The following is a 21,129-nucleotide window of genomic DNA, read 5'->3' as shown; positions in this document are numbered from 1 at the left end:
TGGGGAGGAACGGCTTAAGAAGGCGAGTCTGGAGGTGCGGAAGGTCACTCAGAAGTCAAGCACCCGCTCCTGCGCCGGGGCCAGTTCTGCTTCTCTGAGGCACGGAAACCTGCCTGGAGCCTCAAATCCGCTTAACTACACCACAGGGCCGGGAAAGCGCGCACACTACCTGGAGGAAGTTTGGGTCTCGGCGCCCGCCGTAGACGTCGTGCCAGAGGCGGCCCGTTGTCTTGGAGCCGGCGAGACGCCGTTAGGCCTCCCCCGCCGCGGTCACCATGTCGGTGCTGGATGCGCTTTGGGAGGACCGGGATGTCCGCTTCGACGTGTCTTCGCAGTGAGTCGCCAAGATTCCCCAGTGGCCGGGAGCCTATAGAGGGCGCCGCGGCGCGATTTCCCGACCCGCGGGCGGAGCCTAAGACCCTCGCGAGGGTGGGAGGAGGTTGGCGTCTGCTGTCCTCACCTCAGGAGACCCCAGACTGTCCGAGGCCCAGCGGCCCTCCCCAGGCGCCACAGCCGGAGCGCGTCTAGATTGTACGCAGTTTCGGTCCCTTACGATCCCCGGTCGCGTCTTGACCCGGGCGACCCGTCGGAAGCTGAGCCCAAACACTGCAGGGACCACCTTGGGCTTGGGCGTCCAGTACACCCCAGTGAGCTTGCGGTGCCAGTTTCGTAAGGTGGAAGGAATGTGGAGCAGGGACTCTGGAAACGAGGGTTCAGAAACTAGGTCTAGAATAAGGACACACATTCTGGGCCCTTAGAAAAATGACTTCACCGTTCTAAAGCTTGAGTCCCCGAGGGAAGTGAGAGTAAGCATTCTCCAAAATCCCTGACCATGCAGACTTTATTTCCGTGGTAAGCTTCGTTTCTAGTTATTCATCTAAATCACCAACAGGAAGAAGGAACCCTCTTTTGGAGCCTCTCAAACAGAAGCCTTGTTTTTGGAAATTTTCATGTTTTAAAGAGAATAGTTAGAAACCTCCTGCCGGCAGTCCAGGAAAAAAGTGCCCATTGGGATAGTAAGTGTTGGAAAACAGTAAAGCTAAGGTTCTTGGGTTGATGGTTTGGAGCTTCTTAGCCAATTCGTATGATTTTTTATTATGAACAGAACTTTCTTAGGTGGAAAAAATGAAATATTAATTTTCCAGGCTTAGCTGTGGCTAGATATATAATACTGACATGGTCTTGGATCCTTTAAGGCGTTGTGAGGGAAGGGAATTTGTAAAGTTATAAGCAACGGTTACATATTGCACACATTCTTTGACTTTTCCTGCTATTCTTGGAGGGTTCTTAAGCAAAGATTCATTTCATGAACATTTTCAGTTTATTAAACATTTATCAGATGCTTACTATGTACTGGTGACTGTGCTGATAGCTAAAGATACAAAAATAATAGGAAATGAGACCCTTCCCCCACCCCACCCCCATTCTACTGCAGGAGATAGATGTAGACAACTAACTATAAAAAATGTAAATACCGTCATGGAAAAAATGAACAAAAAGCTGGAGGACCATAGAAACAGAAAAGTTCATTCTTCCTAGGGAAGGCCTCAAAGAAAAAATAATATTTGAATTGAGCCCTGATGAATGGTCAGGGCCTTGCTAGGGTATGCAGGAGGAGAGTATTCCAGAAAAAAGAAAAGGAAGAAAAGAAAAATAAATTAGATGCAGAGTCTTAGAGGTATAAATCTCATTGGCTAGAAGCAGGGTCTGGCAGGTAGAGAAAGGAGGTGCAAATAGAAAGGTAGATTAGCTAGATTGTGAAATATTCAGTTGAGGATTTTGGACTTCATCATCTAGGTAGTGGGGTAATATGGCTTTTCAACAGTGAAGTATATGATCATGTCTGTATTTCCAGTAGGTAATTGAGTTGGCTTTATCGAGAATGTGTTAGAAGGCTCTACCACGTATTCTGCTAGGTTTTTCTTTTCTTTTCTTTTCCTTTGGCACTCTAGATTACATTCTATCAGTCAGCAACCTATTCTTCATTCTTTATTTCCTTTTGTCTCCTTTATCTGATTGTGTACCAAGTCCAAATGTTGCTTTGCTTTAATCTGTTCCTTCCATAACTGCACGACTCCTTTGCTTTACTCAGAAACCTCTGGGGCTTCTCCACTGTCCACAGGATAAAACCCATATCTATCTGACTGACATACTAGGTTATCCATAATCTGGTTCCTTCTTACCTATCCTACTATATTTTTCACTACCTCTCAACATGTACTTTCTTCCCCAGCCAGGCCAGTCTTCCTACATTCTCTTATCATTTCTTATTTCTGGTCCTTAATCATAGGTTCTCCTCTCTCTCTTTTATTTCTCCAAATCCTACCTCTCCTTTAGTTCTGACTTCTCTCCATGTCCCTGGTCACTCCAGGCCCCACTTGATCTCCAGGTTCTTTAAGTTCTTGAAAACCTTATTTTCAAATGCCTGAGCATTTGGTACTGTATTATTTATACTTTTGTCTGTTTTATATGCATATGCCTTTTCTCTCCCTCACTAGATGGTAAGCGGGTATAGTTGTAGCTAAAAAATTAAAGCCTTTATATTTATTTTAGACAAATGAAAACAAGACCTGGAGAAGTCCTTATTGATTGTTTAGATTCAATTGAAGACACCAAAGGAAATAATGGGGATAAAGGTGAGTATATTTCTAATGTATTTTATATTTCTGGTTTAAATTACAAACGTTAAGTTATATTAGCTGGAGAATAAGATATGAAACAGCATTATATGTCAATTATGGTTCCTGATGCCCCACCCCATACCATTGTAATAAGTCCTTCTGTAAATAAACCCCAGTTATCCTAATTTAAGTGAGCCATCTCTTTTCTGTTTGACCCTGACTGATAGATGCAGGTCTAGTCCTCTGTGATCTTGTGGGAACTTTACACTCTAGCCATGCTGGGTGACTTACTGTTTGTCAAACATACCATGTAATGTTCCACAGTTTCTCTTGATAACGCCTTCCTTTGTTTTTAGGACCTCCTATCCCATCTCACTCCAGCATTCACACAGGCTTAGTTTCTCTGATTTTGGATATTCTAGGGGTTTTTTCAGGGAGGAAGGAGTATGACATGGCTATAGATTACTCATCAAAAGAATTCCATTGTTATAATTTGCTAAGAAATGTGTTAAAGTTAAGAGAGTTAACTTAGTTCAAGATATTAGTTCAAGATATTTCAAAACTATCCTCATATGCTAATTGTATTACAAACTTCTAAGACACATACTTTACCATGCACAGATTTACTTGACTTTTTTTTTTTCTTGGAGCATCTATAGGGACTACTATTTCATAGGACATACTTTGAGAAATGAAGTTTATCTAACGGTACATATTTCAGTGTAAGAACATCAGTTTGAGGCTAAGAATGAAAAGCATAAGCCTTAAACAGACTTCAGCCTAGCCATAACTTCATATGAGGAAAAAGTTTGCTCACAGCAAAAAAACTGGGTATATGAGTATATGGCTCATTTAAATGAGAACTGCCAAGAGACTGCTCAAATGGCAGGGATTTATATATATATGAGAGTTCTTTGAGAAGTGTGATTTCACTGAATGGCTTAATAATTATACTGTCCTGTACTCATACTCAATTGGACGCATATAACCTACTGGGACACCCAGAACAGCTTCTACTGAGAAAAAAAAAAAAACAGTACAAAGTTTTCTCCTCTGTCAGTTGAGTCAAACCAAGGTGTTGGCAGTGAATACCTGTATTTTTTCAGTAACTATCAGATTTTGTTTCTCTGAGATTCTGAATCACACATTGTATACCTTACCTAGAATGGATATGCGCAATAAGTATTTTCAATTAATAACTGTATGAAAAACATCTGTGGGTGTTGCTGTTGGTACTGGGCCAGAAGTTTCATGTCCATCTCATTCTATACTGCAAAAATGGGTCCTTATTTAAGGTAATTTATTTTTCTGTTTGTTTGCTTTTAGGTAGACTCTTAGTAACAAATTTAAGAATTATCTGGCACTCTTTGGCATTACTCAGAGTCAATCTTTGTAAGTATCTTTGTTAGCATGAAAGAAAAAAAAATAATTTGTCAAGTAAACTTGCACAGTGGCTCTTGACACCAAAAGAAGCTATACTATGAAATATGTGAAAAACTTTAATTGATAAAAGCTTAAGAAATCCTAGACTAACCACAGACTGCCTCATAATGCAAAAGGAATGTTTTTTTCAGTCTGTCCATTTTGTCTCTTGGACATATACAAGATTAGTGCTTTCACACTGAATGATTTTTGGTTTCGTTTTTTACTTTACTTTGAAACTTGCTATAACCTGTTTCAAGTAATACCAAAGAAGGGAGATTAAATTCTAATAAAAGTACAATCTTTCATTGTGTTAAATTTTGTTTCATTTGTTTTTTAAAGATATCGTAGATTTTCCAGCTAGACTTTTTCTCTTGATGTTGTGGTGCTAAGATTTTTAGTAAATAATACTGTATAGGTTTTAGAGAAGCAAACCTCCTTTTTCCCCATGTTGAGAATATTTTTGTTCAAAAGAGGCAGAATTATCTTTCTAGTCCTTTTAATTATTTAACTTAAATTTGTAGATATTTCATAAAAAATATTAATTGTATTTTTATATATATTTAATTTTTTAAACTTAAAAGTTCTGTATATATAGTTTTTTCCCTCAATTTATTGTATCATGTTCTTTAAATTCTTTGCTTTTAAATTTTAGCTATTGGTTACAACTGCATATTGAATATTACAACAAGGACTGCTAATTCTGTAAGTCTGAAAAATCTTATTGAAATATATATAGTGAAGAAACAGTAGATATTTGAGGTTGATGTTTGTTTTTACTATAAATGAGAAATTGCTCTTAAAATCTGAAGCTTTAAATAAATTTGTCTTTACAGAAATTACGAGGCCAAACTGAAGCTCTTTATATACTAACAAAATGTAACAGTACTCGTTTTGAGTTTATATTTACAAATTTGGTTCCTGGAAGTCCTAGACTTTTTACGTCTGTGATTGCAGTACACAGGTATGATAATACTTTATAGATTATTGAATATTTTTAAGGTAATTCTATGATATAAAGGTTTAGAGGGTAAAATTTCGACATGTGGTGCTGTCTTCCTCCAAGCTCTATTGCAAACATCCTGAAGATACATAGAACATGTAGCATTACCATTTAATAAACACTTTGAAGGTATTTATAAAACACATAAAACTGCTGAAGAGTCTATTAAATTAGCTACCAAGGTAGTTAAAAATGAAATAGAGAATTCATTCAATGTAGATAACCAAGTTGAATAATTCAATTAAGGAATTAAGGTTATTTTTCTAACAGTAGAAGGCATGATTGGGTAATTTCTCTAAAGAGAAATTTTTTGTTGTTTTGTGGTTGTTTGATTTTTTGTTTTCTTATTCTCTTTTTACTACCCCGGCTCTTTTTTTTTTTTAACCAGCCCTAAGTACTATGATTTTTTTTGAAGTTTGGCTAAGATGACAGGCCAAAAAAAAAAAAACCACACACACAAAAACTTATACACACAGATATGTATAGTATGTATATATACCATTGTTTTAATATGAATTTCTTTTATTACTAGTGATGTTGAAAGTTTTCATATTTGTTGGCTATGTATAGTTTTCTGTTGTAAATTTCTTGATTTTACTCCTATCTGTCATGTATGTTGCAAATTTATTTCTTTCCTAGTTGTTATTTTATTTTTTAATTATGTTGATGATTTTTTTAATCTATATAATGGTTTGCTTTTCTTGGAGATATAACTCACATAAGATAAAATTTACCATTTTTAAGTTTACAGTTTGGTAGTGTTGTATATTCACCACTACTCAATTCCAGAATATTTCCATCACTCCAAAAAAGAAACCCCCATAGTAGTCACTTCCCATTCCCTCATCCCCATGGTCCCCTGGCAACCACTGATTTACTTTCTGTCTCTGGATTTGCCTATTCTGAGCATTTCATATAAATGAAATCATACAATATAGTGGCATTTTATGTCTGACTTCTTTCACTTATGTAATGTTTTCAAGCATGCTACATGTTGTAGCATATATCAGTACGTCATTCCTTTTTATAGCTGAATAAGATTCCATTGTATAGATACATATTTTGTTTATCCACTCATCAGCTGATAGACATTTGGGTTGTTTCCACTTCTTAGCTGTTAGGAATAATGCTGCTGTGAGCATTTGTGTACACGTTTTTGTGAGAAAACATATTTTTTTAAGCTCTCTTAGGGATATACCTAATTCTTATCTTTTTATTTCAGTTTACTTAGAGAAGTAATATGAAATGGAGTATGAAGGGAACAGGGAAGCTACTTTTCTTTAATAGTATAAAAATGTTATGTGTTCCCTCCAAAACAATTTATAACATGAATAGTTTCCATTTTTTCCACTGGTTAAATATTGATGATTACCACCCTAAAGGAAATTAAGATTTATAGTCAAATGCTCAAATCCTGCTCTTTCATAATTTATATACTAGAAGATTAATTAATGTAAAAATCAGAAGTTTAACAATACATATTATAATTTATATAAATGATTTTGAAAGTTATTCAGGCAAAGAAAACCCTTTAGTTTTATTAAAAGGGTAAATTAGCCTGTATTTTTGCGGAGTTAAAATTAGAATTAACCAAAATTTAATCAGAATTTTCTTCTGTGTTTATTATTTATCAATAGGGAGACATGGAAAGAAAACAAAGTTATAGCGATTTTATTGCATACATACACACACACAAATACATACACTGTCCTAGGGTACCTTTTGGAGTTGGTACAGATTCATTCTAATTTTCTGTATAAAGGTAGATGTGAGCATAATGTTTTCAGGTTTCAGTGAGAAAAGTAATTGCAGTCTTATATCAAAAGAATAATGGTACCTTTAAAACAGAGAAATGAAGGGAAACTTTTTGATAGAAAAATTAATTTCCATGTCTGTTTTTGCAAGCATTGTTCTTCAGCTTAAAGAAAAAAAATCTGCTTCCTCTCATTTGTGCCATACTATATATATTGACTTAAAAATTAGACATCTAGGGACTTTCCTGGTAGTGCAGTGGTTAAGAATCTGCCTGCCAATGCAGGGGACACAGGTTTGATCCCTGGTCTGGGAAGATCCCACATGCCACGGAGCAACTAAGCCCATGTGCTACAACTACTGAGCCTGCTCTCTAGGGCCCGTGAGCCACAACTACTGAGCCACATGCCATAACTACTGAAGCCCACGTGCCTAGAGCCTGTGCTCTGCAACAAGAGAAGCCACCGCAGTGAGAAGCACGTGCACCGCAACGAAGAGTAGCCCCTGCTCACCTCAACGAGATAAAGTCCACATGCAGCAACAAAGACCCAACACAGCCAAAATTAGATTAAATAAAATAAATTTTAAAAAAATTAGACATCTTAAATATAGGTACTGAGATAAAATGTGTAAATACTACACTGAAATGACAAATACAGTACAAAAGACTATAATCACCAAAACTTATTGAGAAGAAAAAATTTTTAATGTACCTTAGTAACTATTTGAGTATATAACTGTGTATTTTTGTAGATAAGTAAACATAATCTAAGAAAATCACATTTTCAGTTTGGATTAGTCTTTTGTTCTTTTTTATAGAGCATATGAAACTTCTAAAATGTATCGTGATTTTAAATTGAGAAGTGCGCTAATTCAAAATAAGCAACTAAGATTACTACCACGAGAACATGTATATGATAAAATCAATGGAGTATGGAATTTATCCAGTGATCAGGTACCATGCAAAGAACTAATGAACCTTTTGGGGCAGTGCTTTCTTTGGTAATCATTTTTCCATTTATGATTGGGTTTGTATATTTATTTAACTGTTAAAATAAGCATTAGAGCTCTTAATTAACATAGCTCTTGATATACATAATATTCTGATTTTCATATTTGTATGGTTTTAATGCTCTTTTTATCAACATTTGTTATGTGTAGACTTAGAGCTGGAATGGGCCTTAAAGGTCATCTAGTCCAGTCTCTATTCACTTACAGATGAAAAACTCAGGCCCTAAAGAATTAAGTGACCTCCACATCTATTCTGTCCCACAGCCACGCTCTTCCCCCATACCACACTACCCTCCACATCATGATAACTTAGGCTGATTGAGGAGAGTTATAGGATGGACAGTCATGGAAGCCTTTTAATCCAGTCTTTATGGAATTAAACATATAACTCATTTGGTGACTCCTACATCCATGATTGTAACTTTTCATTTCCTCTTGAAATTATGACCAGAGGAAACATACAAGCAACTAATAGTTGGAATAAGAAAAAAATCAATTTCTAGAGAATAATTTGTCTCTTACTAAGAATAGTTTCCAGCCTTTGTGGGTGTTACAACCTAGATTCGACTGATAACCAGTGTGGCAAAGCTGTAGCATTTGATTGAAGAGCTCTTGCTAAACATGGAATCATAAGCTTAAATTGTAAATAAACTTTGCACACTTGAAAAGTTCTAGTTTTAAACTATGATAAATATTCTATAGGATATAGACAGCTCCCCATCTGAATAACTACCCATAATACTCATTTCTGGTATTATATGCTGCTGTGAGAATCAGAATTATTCTCGTGTTTAGAAAACAAAGAGTAAGTATTCAGACATGATTGTTGATGCCTCTCTCATCACTCTCTTTTACAGGGAAATTTAGGAACTTTTTTTATTACCAATGTGAGAATCGTGTGGCATGCAAATATGAATGACAGTTTTAATGTCAGTATACCATATCTGCAAATTGTAAGTGCATGCATTTTGATGACCTTATTTTAATGTAGAATAAATAATTTCTGTTCAACAGTTAATAGGACTTTTGGGATTAGATGAGTTTTCTCTCTCCCTAGTGGCAACAGTTTAGCTGAGAGCATACTTTTTAAATGTTGATAATCAGAAAAGACCCAATTGTACTTCCATTCAAGGGAAACGGCACCATTATCAACTTGCTATTAAGAGAGAAATATACTGGAGTCTAAAAATTTTAATAGTTATCATACAGATTAAGGTGATTTTTCTTAGATTTTATTCAAAGGGCTTTTAGCTACTAAAGTTTTCCATAACCTTTCCAGGAGGCAAGTATATAGTGGTTCTTTGGCATGGCTTCAGCTCACTGACCCACACACTTTATGGCTGTCTTGCTACTTTCTGCTCAAACCCTTTTAAAGCCAGAGCGAATTCATTAATTCTGTGAATGAACAGTTTTTATTGTATTTGGATACAGCATGTACTATAAGCTGGATTCATACTACAAGTTCAGTGAAAGGAATCAAGATGGTTTTTAGTCATAATGGTTTTAGCTTAAATTAAAGCTGTTAAAATTTAGAATAAGAACTAATTACACCTGAGACCAGTTTGTTGGGGGGTAAATGAAGACGGTTCTTTTTACTCTGCTGCTGCTTTCATGGTAGGTATGTGATTCAGTGAAACAAGTAGTAAACTCCAATAATCTGAAGAATTTCATCTTATATATTTAAAAAAACCCCTACTTATTGGACCCTAGTGCAAATTAGATGGAACATAAAAATAGTTAATGAGGATCCTGTGAGGCTATCCTATGATAATCACCCTTATTACAGAATATAAGTAGTCTTAAGACTAGTTTCATTAATAAATATTTATTGAGTATTAGATACAATGTATGTGATATCTGGAAAATGTCATTTTTTAAAGAGACCTCTTAATCTATGGGAAAGATGATTCTTTGCAAAATATTCCCAAGTCTATCTTTTGCTAAATTGTTTGATTTCTGAGTTACTTTAAAATATTTGATCATTCATTTGCCAAATACTGAGCACCTACTCTATGCTCAGTGATGAAACTCATGAACCAGTATGCAGTTTCTGCCTTTAAGGAGCTTTCAGTCTGGTGGAGAAAAGCAACACGTTAAACAGAAAATCATAGGATCTGATAGGAAAAAAATTATTTCTGGCCATCTAAAGAAATACGAGAATTTATAAGCGTAGCTGGAACTATGTGACAGAGTCTACATAGGTATTTGATAAGTTGATGTTTGTATTGTTCGTTGCTGTTTTATATTGCATTTACATATCAACGTCTATTATGCTGAATAATTACTGAGTAGTAAACAACTTTGTGATTTCTGTTCTCCAAGTAGGATACTTTTCGTTATTTAAGAATGCCGTTGCCAAATACGGATTCTGGAATGAATTCAGCCTGGCCCAAACAACTTGCAATCTGATATCATCACAACCTGTCACTGGGGCAGTCACGTTCTAACTTCAGCTCTGGGCCTCAGCCATTGTCCTGACTCCCTTCCTATAGATGTATATTTATATATGTATCTTCTTGCCAGTTTCTATCTTACCAGCCTGTGTCATCCACAGTTACCTGGTTATATTACCTATTCATAAGCAGGATGCCAGTGTTCTATGGTTCTTAACCAGGACTGTGTGTACTCCTGGCAGGGTGTGAAGTAGTCTAGATGGAAGCCCAGGTTTTCATAACAATTACCATTTAGGCTGTCTGTCTGTCTGTGTCTCTCTTTCTCTCTTTTTCTCAACTTCCAATGCCCATCTGTCTGGAAGTATGATACACAGTCACCTACCACAGATTATTATCCTTCTTGGACTTTTGGTCTGCTGGTTATAATGTTAGATCCTCCATGGTTCTCTCTAACCCTGCCAGCAAGTACGTTTTGTTTCACTTTCTACAGGTCCTGCATGTCATTATGCTTCTGCCCCTCTACCCTTCTCCCAGGCCACTGGTATCACTGCTCATCCACTGGCCACGCTTCACCCTCATGTCACACTTACCAGTTGAGTTAATTATATTTGACCTATCCTAGCCTTCTTTGATGCCCAGTGATGAATGCCAATACTTTTTTTTTCAATAAATGCAGTGGAGGTTCTTTCAGAATTTAGTCATTTATTGTGTAAGAAACAGAAGGCACATGCAACATTTTTTTTAACATCTTTATTGGAGTATAATTGCTTTACATTGTTGTGTTAGTTTCTGCTGTATGACAAAGTGAATCAGCTATACGTACACATATATCCCCATATCCCCTCCCTCTTGCGTCTCCCTCCCACCCTCCCTATCCCACCCCTCTAGGTGGTCACAAAGCACCGAGCTGATCTCCCTGAGCTGATCTCCCTGTGCTATGCGGCTGCTTCCCACTAGCTATCTATTTTACATTTCGTAGTGTATATATGTCCATGCCACTCTCTCACTTCATCCCAGCCCTTTCCCCTTCCCATGTCCTCAAGTCCATTCTCTAGGTCTGCTTCTTTATTCCTGTCCTGCCCTTAGGTTCTTCAGAACCCTTTTTTTTTTTTTTTTTAGATTCCATATATATGTGTTAGCATACGGTATTTGTTTTTCTCTTTCTGACTTACTTCACTCTGTATGACAGATTCTAGGTCCATCCACCTCACTACAAATAACTCAATTTCGTTTCTTTTTACAGCTGAGTAATATTCCATTGTATATAGGCACATGGGACTTTTAAAAACTAACCCAGCCTTAGGAGCCACAAAAGACACTGGCTCTCCATAACTAAAGGACTGCTGGCCTTTGGTTTAAAATATTCAGAAAAGTTGTGGACTCCCTGAAGCAGGGGACATTTAAGTCAGAATTTTGTACATATTTCAGAGATGTCATCTTTGTGTTGCCTTACAAATTTGCCACCTATTTCCAGTATGAAAATTTTTATTTAATTGATCTCTATAGGAGTGTAAGGAAAAAGGAAAGAGGAAGAGTTCTGTTCTTCGGACTATGAAAAGTAGTTACTGTGTAAAAGTTGAAAAATGTGTTAAAATGTCACTACTATCAGATAATAAAAACAAGCTTTTTTTTTTTTTCGTTTTATATCTAGCGGTCAATAAAGATTAGAGATTCAAAATTTGGTTTAGCTCTTGTCATAGAAAGCTCTCAGCAGGTAAGATACTTCATATTTTTATTAATCTTTAATAGATTTAAAAAACTATGTGACAGTCTATATTTTTAGTTTTATTTTTATAGTAACCAGTTTATATCCAAGAAGAGTATTAGCTGTAACATGAGATTATATGAAGAGTTTGAGTTTGAAGTCATATAGTAATTGTCCCCATGGGAAGAATCCTGCTTATATTTCTCTTTTGGGCAGACATATTAATTATGATTACAGTCATGACATTATTTCAATCTTTACACAACCCTATGATACAGTTACTATTTTTTCCCCATTTTTTATTCAAGGAAACTGAGACTTGGAGAAGTTAGAAACCTTGCCCATGGTCTAATAACAGTAAGTGATAGGGCTAGGTTTTGATTCCAGGTCTGACTGATTCATAAGACTGTCTTTGAGCAACACAGGTCTATACAGATAAACACACCCTATTTGAGATTTTATACCATCAAACTCAGATTACACTGTATCTAATTATAGACTGCTACGCCCCATTATGCCTGGTTTTTGCATTTATGTGTTTTAATAAATTTTTTTAAAAAAGAGATTTTTCTCTTCTAAATTCTAAATTTAAATATGAATGTCCACTCACTCCTTTCCCCAGCATCATACAGCTAGTTGTATGATGTAAACCATACATCATATGTAGTGTTGTAAAACCAGGATTTGAACACAAAAGTGTATGCTCTCAACCATCACCATATGGATACTTAATTTTTTAACACTTCTTCTCCAACAAACTGTCATGGGCAAGTTTCTTTCCTAATTCTTCAAGGAGATAGCCTCAGGTATGCCATTCCCTTTTTTATTTTAATATATAGTCTATTCCTTTTCAAGGTCTAGCTCAGGAAAAACTCAGTTCCCTTGGCCTTCACAATCTATGGCATATTTTTTTTAATCTTGAAATATTAGCTTTGATACTTACAGATGAAATTATGTGATATCTGGATATATTTCAAAATAATCCTGAGTGGATGAGGGGAGGAGATTTAGGGGATGGGGAGGTTACGTATGGAACAGAGCTGGCCATATGTTGTTACTTGTTGAAGCTGGATGATGGCTACATGGACATTTATTGTACTCTTCTATTTTTGTATATGCTGGAAGTTTTCACAATAAAAAATTTAATTTAAAAAAATCAGCCTACAGGGCTTCCCTGGTGGCGCAGTGGTTGAGAGTCTGCCTGCCGATGCAGGGGACACGGGTTCATGCCCCGGTCTGGGAAGATCGCACATGCTGCGGAGCGGCTGGGCCCGTGAGCCATGGCCGCTGAGCCTGCGCATCCGGAGCCTGTGCTCCACAACGGGAGAGGCCACAGCAGTGAGAGGCCCGCATACCGCAAAAAAAAAAAAAAAAAAAAAAATCAGCCTACATATTGTGCTCTGAAGTAAGCACAGTTAGAGCTGTAGTTTATCATATACTGTAAATACTGTTTCTCAGACTTTTCATTTTTTCATTATTTTCTCTTACAGAGCGGAGGATATGTTCTTGGCTTTAAAATAGATCCTGTGGAAAAACTACAAGAATCAGTTAAGGAAATTAATTCACTTCACAAAGTCTATTCTACCAGTCCTATATTTGGAGTGGATTATGAGATGGAAGAAAAGGTAATTTGTTCAGTGTGTGATATACAGAGTTTGCTCAATTGCCTTTACACAATCTATAAAATTCAGATATAACACATTGTGTACAATTTAATTTTAAACTATGTTTAAAATGATGAATATACAGGCTCTGCTCAGTGAGTATGGCCAATGCTAATTTGTGCCTACCACCTGTTTTCTCCCTGGCTGCGTCACCATTCATTCCTGCCCGTCTAGGTAGCAGCCTATCCAAGATGTCCCCATATGCAAGGCTCTTCTGATGTAGAGACTTGAATCTCCCACCCTTTATTTTTATTTTATTTCAACTTTATTTTTATTTTACTTCAGCCAGCCATTAGCATTTGGTTAAACCTTACAGGCCTCACAGACACCATTCTCTTCCCCCAATGACCCACAATATGGCACCTCCAGGAGGCTGCTCCATTAATATGGCCTGTGTCTGTTCCTATTCATCAGATCCTCTTCCATGTCAGTTGTGAAAAATTTTGAATATCATGCCCACATGTCTGCTCTTTGCCTTCCTCACGACTTCTGGTTTCTGCACCAGTCCCACTCTCCAGGTACATCAGCTGTCTTTTGGGTTTACTCTTCAGCCTCTGCAGCTGGGCCCCTTGTCATCTGGTGTTTCACTGTTGTCCTCACCAGCCACTTCATTAGAGACTCCTCGCCGTCTGCTCTGACAGTGGTACCCTTGCCAGAGGCGCTCTGTCACACCTTCCCTTGCTGTCTGTTCTTGTCCTGGGGCCCTTACCGTACGCTCTATTGCTGGTGTCCCTGCCACCCACTCTTTCGTCAGTGTCCCTGCCAATACTCAGCATGTTGAGCCATATCACATATATTATCTGTCTCTCTTCCTGCTCTTGGACTACAGCAGGTGACCAGGAAGATCAAGAAGTAGGACTGGACAGCTAAGTACAAATTCATACCCTCTGACTTCAACCTCGTTGTGCTCCATATACTTAATTTGTTTGTCTCCCTGTCAAATTCCATATATATCCCTTTCCCCTTCCAGCTGAAACTTGTCTCTGGATTGTTGACGCCATATTGTACATACACTCTATTTCGTCTCCTTAACCATCATTTTCTGCTTTCTTCCCAACCTGCACTTCTTTCAGCATTCTCCCTTTCACTCTACCTTCTCTGTATATTCCTCAGTAATATCACCTCCTCCTCCAGTTTCTTCAAGTTGTACTTCTGTAGATGACTCCCAAATCTTTCTGATCTTGGCATACTCTGTAAGCTTACCAGGGTTCCAAATATTTCTTGAATATTTTCACATAGATGAGCATTCCAAATAACATGAATTGAATTTCTCATTTAAAAGTTTATCTTAGGGTCTTCCCTGGTGGCGCAGTGGTTGAGAGTCCACCTGCCGATGCAGGGGACACAGGTTCGTGCTCTGGTCCGGGAAGACCCCACATGCCGCGGAGCGGCTGGGCCTGTGAGCCATGGCCTGCGCTTCTGGAGCCTGTTTTCCGCAACGGGAGAGGCCACAACAGTGAGAGGCCCGTGTACCGCAAAAAAAAAAAAAGTTAATCTTAGTAATTTAATTAATAATTTTCCAAGTCAGTAAGTTACACTAGGACATGGTTGAATATCTCAAACTCGGCATACCTAAAATCTTGTCATTTTTCTCAAAAGCAGTATCTTGCTGATTTATCTATTTATTTATGCACTACTTATTTATTTTTAACATTGTCAAAGTCAGATGTGCTCAAAACTCTGGGGTTTTCCTTTTTTATTTTTCTCATTATCTTACTTTACACATTCAGTCAGTTGTACCAGTCTCTTCCCTTTTCCTATCCCTTTCTTTCCATTCAAACTGCAGTTTCCTTTGCTACTTTTGCTTGTAGAATAATGTTATAGAACAAGCATGGTCCTTGGAACCTGACAAACCTGACTTCAATCACAATTTCACCATTTATTTGTGATCCTAGGCAAATTTGAGCTTCAGTTTTCACATTATAAAATGAAGGTAATCTCTCTTACAAAGTTATTGATCATGTCTGTAAAGTGGCTGGCACATTGGAGACAATATGTTAGTTCTCCTACCCATTCTGTCTCTACCTTTCATTTCTCTTCTTTTCCCCTTCTTTGGCCCTCAGTACATAATAATAACCAGCCATAGTAGCTTGTTTTGTCACCACATATAAGTCCTTACTCCAAAGCCACTTCTTCAGGGAGGTCTTTGGACTATCCATCTAAAACACCAACCCCCGTCACTTTTTTATCCCTTGTTCTGCTTGTTTGCTCACTTGCTTGCTTGCTTGCTTTATTTTTGGTTAACACTAATCAGTCTCCTTCACTATAAACAATCTCCATGGGGCTTCCCTGGTGGCGCAGTGGTTGGGAGTCCGCCTGCCGATGCAGGGGACACGGGTTCGTGCCCCGGTCCGGGAAGATCCCACATGCCGTGGAGCGGCTGGGCCTGTGAGCCATGGCCGCTGAGCCTGCGCGTCCGGAGCCTGTGCTCTGCAACGGGAGAAGCCACGGCAGTGAGAGGCCCGCGTACCGCAAAAAAAAAAAAAAACAATCTCCATGAAGTTAGGGATTTTTGTCTATTTTCTTTAATTATTATATCTCCAGCAATCAAAACTAGCACATAATAGGCTCTTAGTGAATATTCATAGTTGTTGAATGGCTATGTTGAATGCCTACTCTTTGCTGTTCACTGCTCTAAGAACTTTATATGCCTCATCTCGTTTAATCCTCCTAAAAACACTATAAAGTGTATCATCATCATTATTATTAGCCGTATCTCACAGTTAAGGAGACTGAGGCTTAGATAGGTTAATTTACTTGTACGCAGTCACACAGCTCTGAACATGGTTGAAACACCAGCTGTCCTCGGACTAGGGCATCAGGTCACCTCTTGTCAGCAGTACACTTCTACCATCAACTTTACCCCACCAATTACCTATAAGTAGTCCACATTCTCTGAGCTGGTATTAAAAAATTTCAGTAAACTTCAGTCTACCTTTCCCACCTTATCTGCACAGCCACAGTGTCTGGTTCTGTAGGCTGTGCACTGCCCAGAGAACATTGTTCACGTAGACTCCAGGGTGAATGATACTCCTTGGCATTTTTCAGTACAATATTCTGTGTAGCTCCTTCTGTCTTGTGGGACTCTCATATTTTGACCATATTGGATTATTCATCTTCTTCGGCTATATCCTGTGGTTTCTCACCTTTGCTGATACTGATCCCCTCTGTCAGGAATACCCTTTCCCCTAATCCCACCTATGAAAATCATCCTCATCCTAAAAGCCCTAGATCACGTGCCAGCTTTTTCTTCATGAAAGTTTCTGGCATGCACAAGCCAGAAGTTGTGCTGTCTCCAAACTCTTCTATTATAATAGATATTGCATTTGTTACAGCTATTTTTTGTAGGTTGAACTATATGATATTATTAATATTTGACCATTTTTTACTAAAATGGCAATTTCATATAGTTCAACCTGATATTTAGTTATTTATAATTGTGTTTTGTCCTTCATTCCCACTAGATTACACACCTTTTGTGGTAAGGGCAGAGACTTTAAACCTTTGGTAGTACCAGCATGGTACCTCATACACTAAAGATATTCAAATATTTGAAAAATGAATTAATAGATACCAGCACTATATTTATTCTGCTTCACCTTTAGAGTATTCCATACAAATCTTAGTTCTTCTTTTTCACAAATTTCTTTTTTCACAAATTCTATTTAATGACTATTTTGAGGAAAATTTAAAACTTGCTATTATACAAAAGTTAGTTTTTTTAAACTTAAACTAACAGATAGTTTTTATCTACCAGAAAATCAGATAAAATCCAATGAGAGTGTTTTTCTTGATGGATATTTCTAAGTATCATATTAAGTTTGTGTAAATTTGTCATTTTAAATCTTTTGATGATATTGACTTCAGATTTAAAAGCTCGGGTTTAACTGACTCATTTTATTATTCATGTTAGTTTTAATAGAATATAAATTATGCAGTGATTTTTGTAAGACTTGAGTGGTTGGTAACTGTGATATCCTTTTACAGGTATTTACAATTCTCACAGCACATTTTACTAAAATTATTTATTTGATTAATATTGTCTCTGATACATTTTAACATCTGATTTAACTGATTTTCTTTTTCTTTTTTCTTTTTTTAACATCTGCTGATTTTCAGCCACAGTCCCTTGAAGCTCTGACAGTTGAACAAATTCAAGATGATGTAGAAATAGACTCTGATGATCACACAGATGCTTTTGTGGTGAGCATCACAAAGAAGAGCTACTAAATTTCTTGTGATTTTTTTTTTTAATCTGAGTCATGTTTAATTAAATAATGCTTTAAGTGTGTAAAATAGCATAGAACTTGAGACTTTTTAGAATGTCTTAAACATGAGTTGGAGAGTAGTTTTTTTTTTCAGGTTAGGGATTTTTGTGTGTGTGTGAAAATACTTTTAAATTACCAAACTGGGAAATAGTTTGAGAACATACTTATTCAGAGGATTTCAGATGTGTGAAAAGTTTTTTCACACTTTAAGATAACAGAGTATATTAAATATAGTTAATTTAATTAATTTAAAGTCTATACTTTCCATAAGTAATCTTTATGAGATGGACCTCCCTCCTTTCAGTTTATAGGTATATTATCTTAAAATGGATTTCTATTTGAACAGTAAACTTTCTTGTTTCCAAATTTGTACTATTTAATTAATAGCCAAAATAATAATAATACTTTCTATGTACTGTGGTCTATGAATCTGACTAGACTAACTCTCTGGGAATGAAAGTTTTTAAGCAAAGTGTGAAATAAGTATAAGATAGTTAATAATAAACTACTACTGCCTCAGTGTATGCATTTGCTGACACATTGAAGCACTGATTGCTTTGTTTTGTTTTGCCAGCATCTTCTTCTAAACCAAAAGTAGGGGTGAAATTTTATAGCTGCTTAGTCATTCTTTGTATCTCCTTTCAAGTTAACAATGCTAGTTATACACCAATTACAAAGCACATTTTTAGCGCTTAAAGCGTAACTCTTGAAGACATAAATGATTGACAGAAGAAGTGAATTCTGCTACCAGCATTGTAAAGATAGGTGAGAAAACCATTAGACACACAGTAACAGAATATAAAATACAGTTAGTTACAGAATTGTTCTGTAAATTAATTACCTGTTCCTTGGCCTGTTAACCTATTATATATCAAGTATGTGAAATATAATTTTCCTTGTCTTACAGGCTTATTTTGCTGATGGCAATAAGGTAAGGATATTTTACCTATAGTATATGAAAATAATTTTTCTATATTCCAGTATTTAGTATTCACAAACTTATGTGAAACCTATTTTTTGTTTTTTTTTCCTCTTCCTTGCCCACCTTCTCTATTCCCATCTCATCCTCTTATCTCCCAAAAAGCAACAAGATCGTGAACCTGTGTTTTCAGAAGAACTGGGGCTTGCAATAGAGAAATTGAAGGATGGATTCACCCTACAGGGACTTTGGGAAGTAATGAGTTGATCTTGAGTTGAGCTGGGTTTCTATTTAAAGATATCTCAAGATTAAAGATACTAGTCACCTGCTATAAGGCATGGCATAGTTTTTACATTTACAGAAAAAGCTTTTCAGAGAGTTTTTTTAATGATTAAGGAAAAACTCATTTGTCGAAGATTTTATTGCCAGTCTTCTAAAAATTATATTTGAAATTGTAATCAAAATGTATCTGGTTTGTTGTAAATATGTTTATTTTGTAACTAATACTTGTAAATTATTAGTCTGTGGATATTAAAAGACTGTATCATGTTGAGTTTAATAAAGAATTTATGCAGCACCATTAAATGTTTTGAAAGTGTTATCTAAAAGCATAAGACTATTCTTATGGAGTAATCAAAATGCTGCTTTTTTAGTTATAAAAATCTGGTTTAAATATATTTATCACATAGCTCCAAAGGTAAGCCAACTCTCATATAAATTAGAAACCTTAAGCTTGTCATTTTTAGGTAACCATTTATGTAAAAACTAAAAATTTTAGCTAACTTTGGAGGATATCAACCCCTATGTAAAGTTTTGGGCACTATTTTGGAAATAATTTCAATATCGTTTTGGCAAGAATACATTTATTTTGTAAGGAAATAGTTTTAAATAGTTTTTAAATAAATAGTTTATTTGTTGACTTGCTCTTTGTTTGCATTCATTGAAACTTCTTTGAAGTTTTCAAAAATATGATATTATTTTCTGATTTCTTGGTCAGGTAAGATTTGGTGACCTCTCTTGCCTAAGTGTTTTTTGCCACTGCTTCAGTATAAAGAAACTTTGTAAGGAACTTTTGTCAAAACATTAACCCGCTTTTTCTAGAGTGAAAAAAGTGAGTGTGTAAAATCATTTAAAATAAGATGCAACTGTATGTACAACCATAGACACATAGTACAACCAAGGGCTAACCTGAGTTTAATAAAGATCAATGAACAAAAGCTATAAATTGGTTTCTTCATTTAAATAGGAAAGGATTTTTGCATTTTTAAGGGATGGGGTTATAATAACCTATATTGGGGGAAAATGTTGCTTGAAAAATGTGTACAGGTCAAAAAAATGCAGCTAGGAATATTGTTTCAATAGTTTTTCAAGCAAAACAGACTATAAAATTGCCAATTAGTAAGGAATAATCTCAAAACGTCAAAACACTGTGTTTGCATCTGACTCATTAATCTTTTCAGATGTTAGGTGTTACGTGTAAAGAGAAATGAGTCATTTATTGTTTAAACAAGGGAGCAGCTGTTGGTTTTTTCTAGTGTGTTAAAACCTTTAGTGGCCTCTATAAATGGAAAGAGTCAATGAGCTCTTCTCTCAGCTGTTGTTTTAGCAGCTGACAGTACCATTGACTTCACCGTGATGTAAAATAAGGGAAAAAACTTTTACTGATGGATGGAGACCTTGAAGTTTAAAAATACATAATTCCCTGATCTGGGAGCATTCATTGATTCACTCAACAAACATTTATGGAGGACCCGTGAGGCCCTGTGGCTATAGCATTGAGCAAAACAAACCTCCCCCAAATCCCTGTCTTTATGGAGCTTATGTTCTTTTGAGCATGTTTAAGAATACCAACCTTTGAAATTACAGGATTTTTACAGCCCCACTGAGTTTTTAAAAATGTGAGAATATAATTTTGTAATAAAATATTTCATGAAGAAGTATATGATGCTATTTGTATGTAAACAGAGGATCAATTTTTTTTCAAGTCATGCTTTCTGCATCCCATAATTAATATGGTGTGTTCTATTATAATCAACAATTTAAATTATGATTCTAGTCATATACTTTTTTTGTGTGTATATAAAGCCTGTTTTTCAAATTATACCAGGAATGTAGCACTTCATCCTGATTTTGCTATGTTCTATTGATTACATTGTTCTCATGGGGTTACAATACATCTGTTCTATTTTTTAAATTTTTATTTAATGAAAGATCAACACAAAACCACAGAATATCTTTAGTGATCATACTGTATGTGTGTAGATTTTTTCTTTCCCTAGGGCCGACTTTTAACCTTTTTTTTTTTCTTGTCTTAATGTTTGCCACATCAAATCCTTTGTAGAGCAAGGCAGGGTGTGAACAAATTAAATAA

The 21,129-nt window shown here is 36.2% G+C and overlaps 1 protein-coding gene across 1 annotated transcript; it reads left to right on the top strand.

The window, feature by feature from the left end:
• The first annotated feature begins 37 nt into the window (after positions 1–37).
• Positions 38–19,680, top strand: BBS5 (Bardet-Biedl syndrome 5). The gene is made up of 12 exons (XM_029225936.1): positions 38–334; positions 2,554–2,636; positions 3,948–4,013; positions 4,699–4,748; positions 4,880–5,007; positions 7,618–7,753; positions 8,667–8,762; positions 11,854–11,916; positions 13,398–13,532; positions 17,691–17,774; positions 18,747–18,770; positions 18,924–19,680. The coding sequence occupies exons 1-12, from the start codon at positions 276–278 to the stop codon at positions 19,023–19,025; spliced, it is 1,026 nt and encodes a 341-aa protein (XP_029081769.1). The 5' UTR covers positions 38–275; the 3' UTR covers positions 19,026–19,680.
• Positions 19,681–21,129: the final 1,449 nt, after the last annotated feature.

This window comes from Monodon monoceros, unplaced genomic scaffold (assembly GCF_005190385.1).
Source record: "Monodon monoceros isolate NGI ecotype Baffin Bay Population unplaced genomic scaffold, NGI_Narwhal_1 Super_Scaffold_16, whole genome shotgun sequence".
Classification (NCBI taxonomy): Eukaryota; Metazoa; Chordata; class Mammalia; order Artiodactyla; family Monodontidae; genus Monodon; species Monodon monoceros.
The sequence above is the reverse complement of the archived record's forward strand: the minus strand, read 5'-3'. Positions and strand labels throughout refer to the sequence as shown.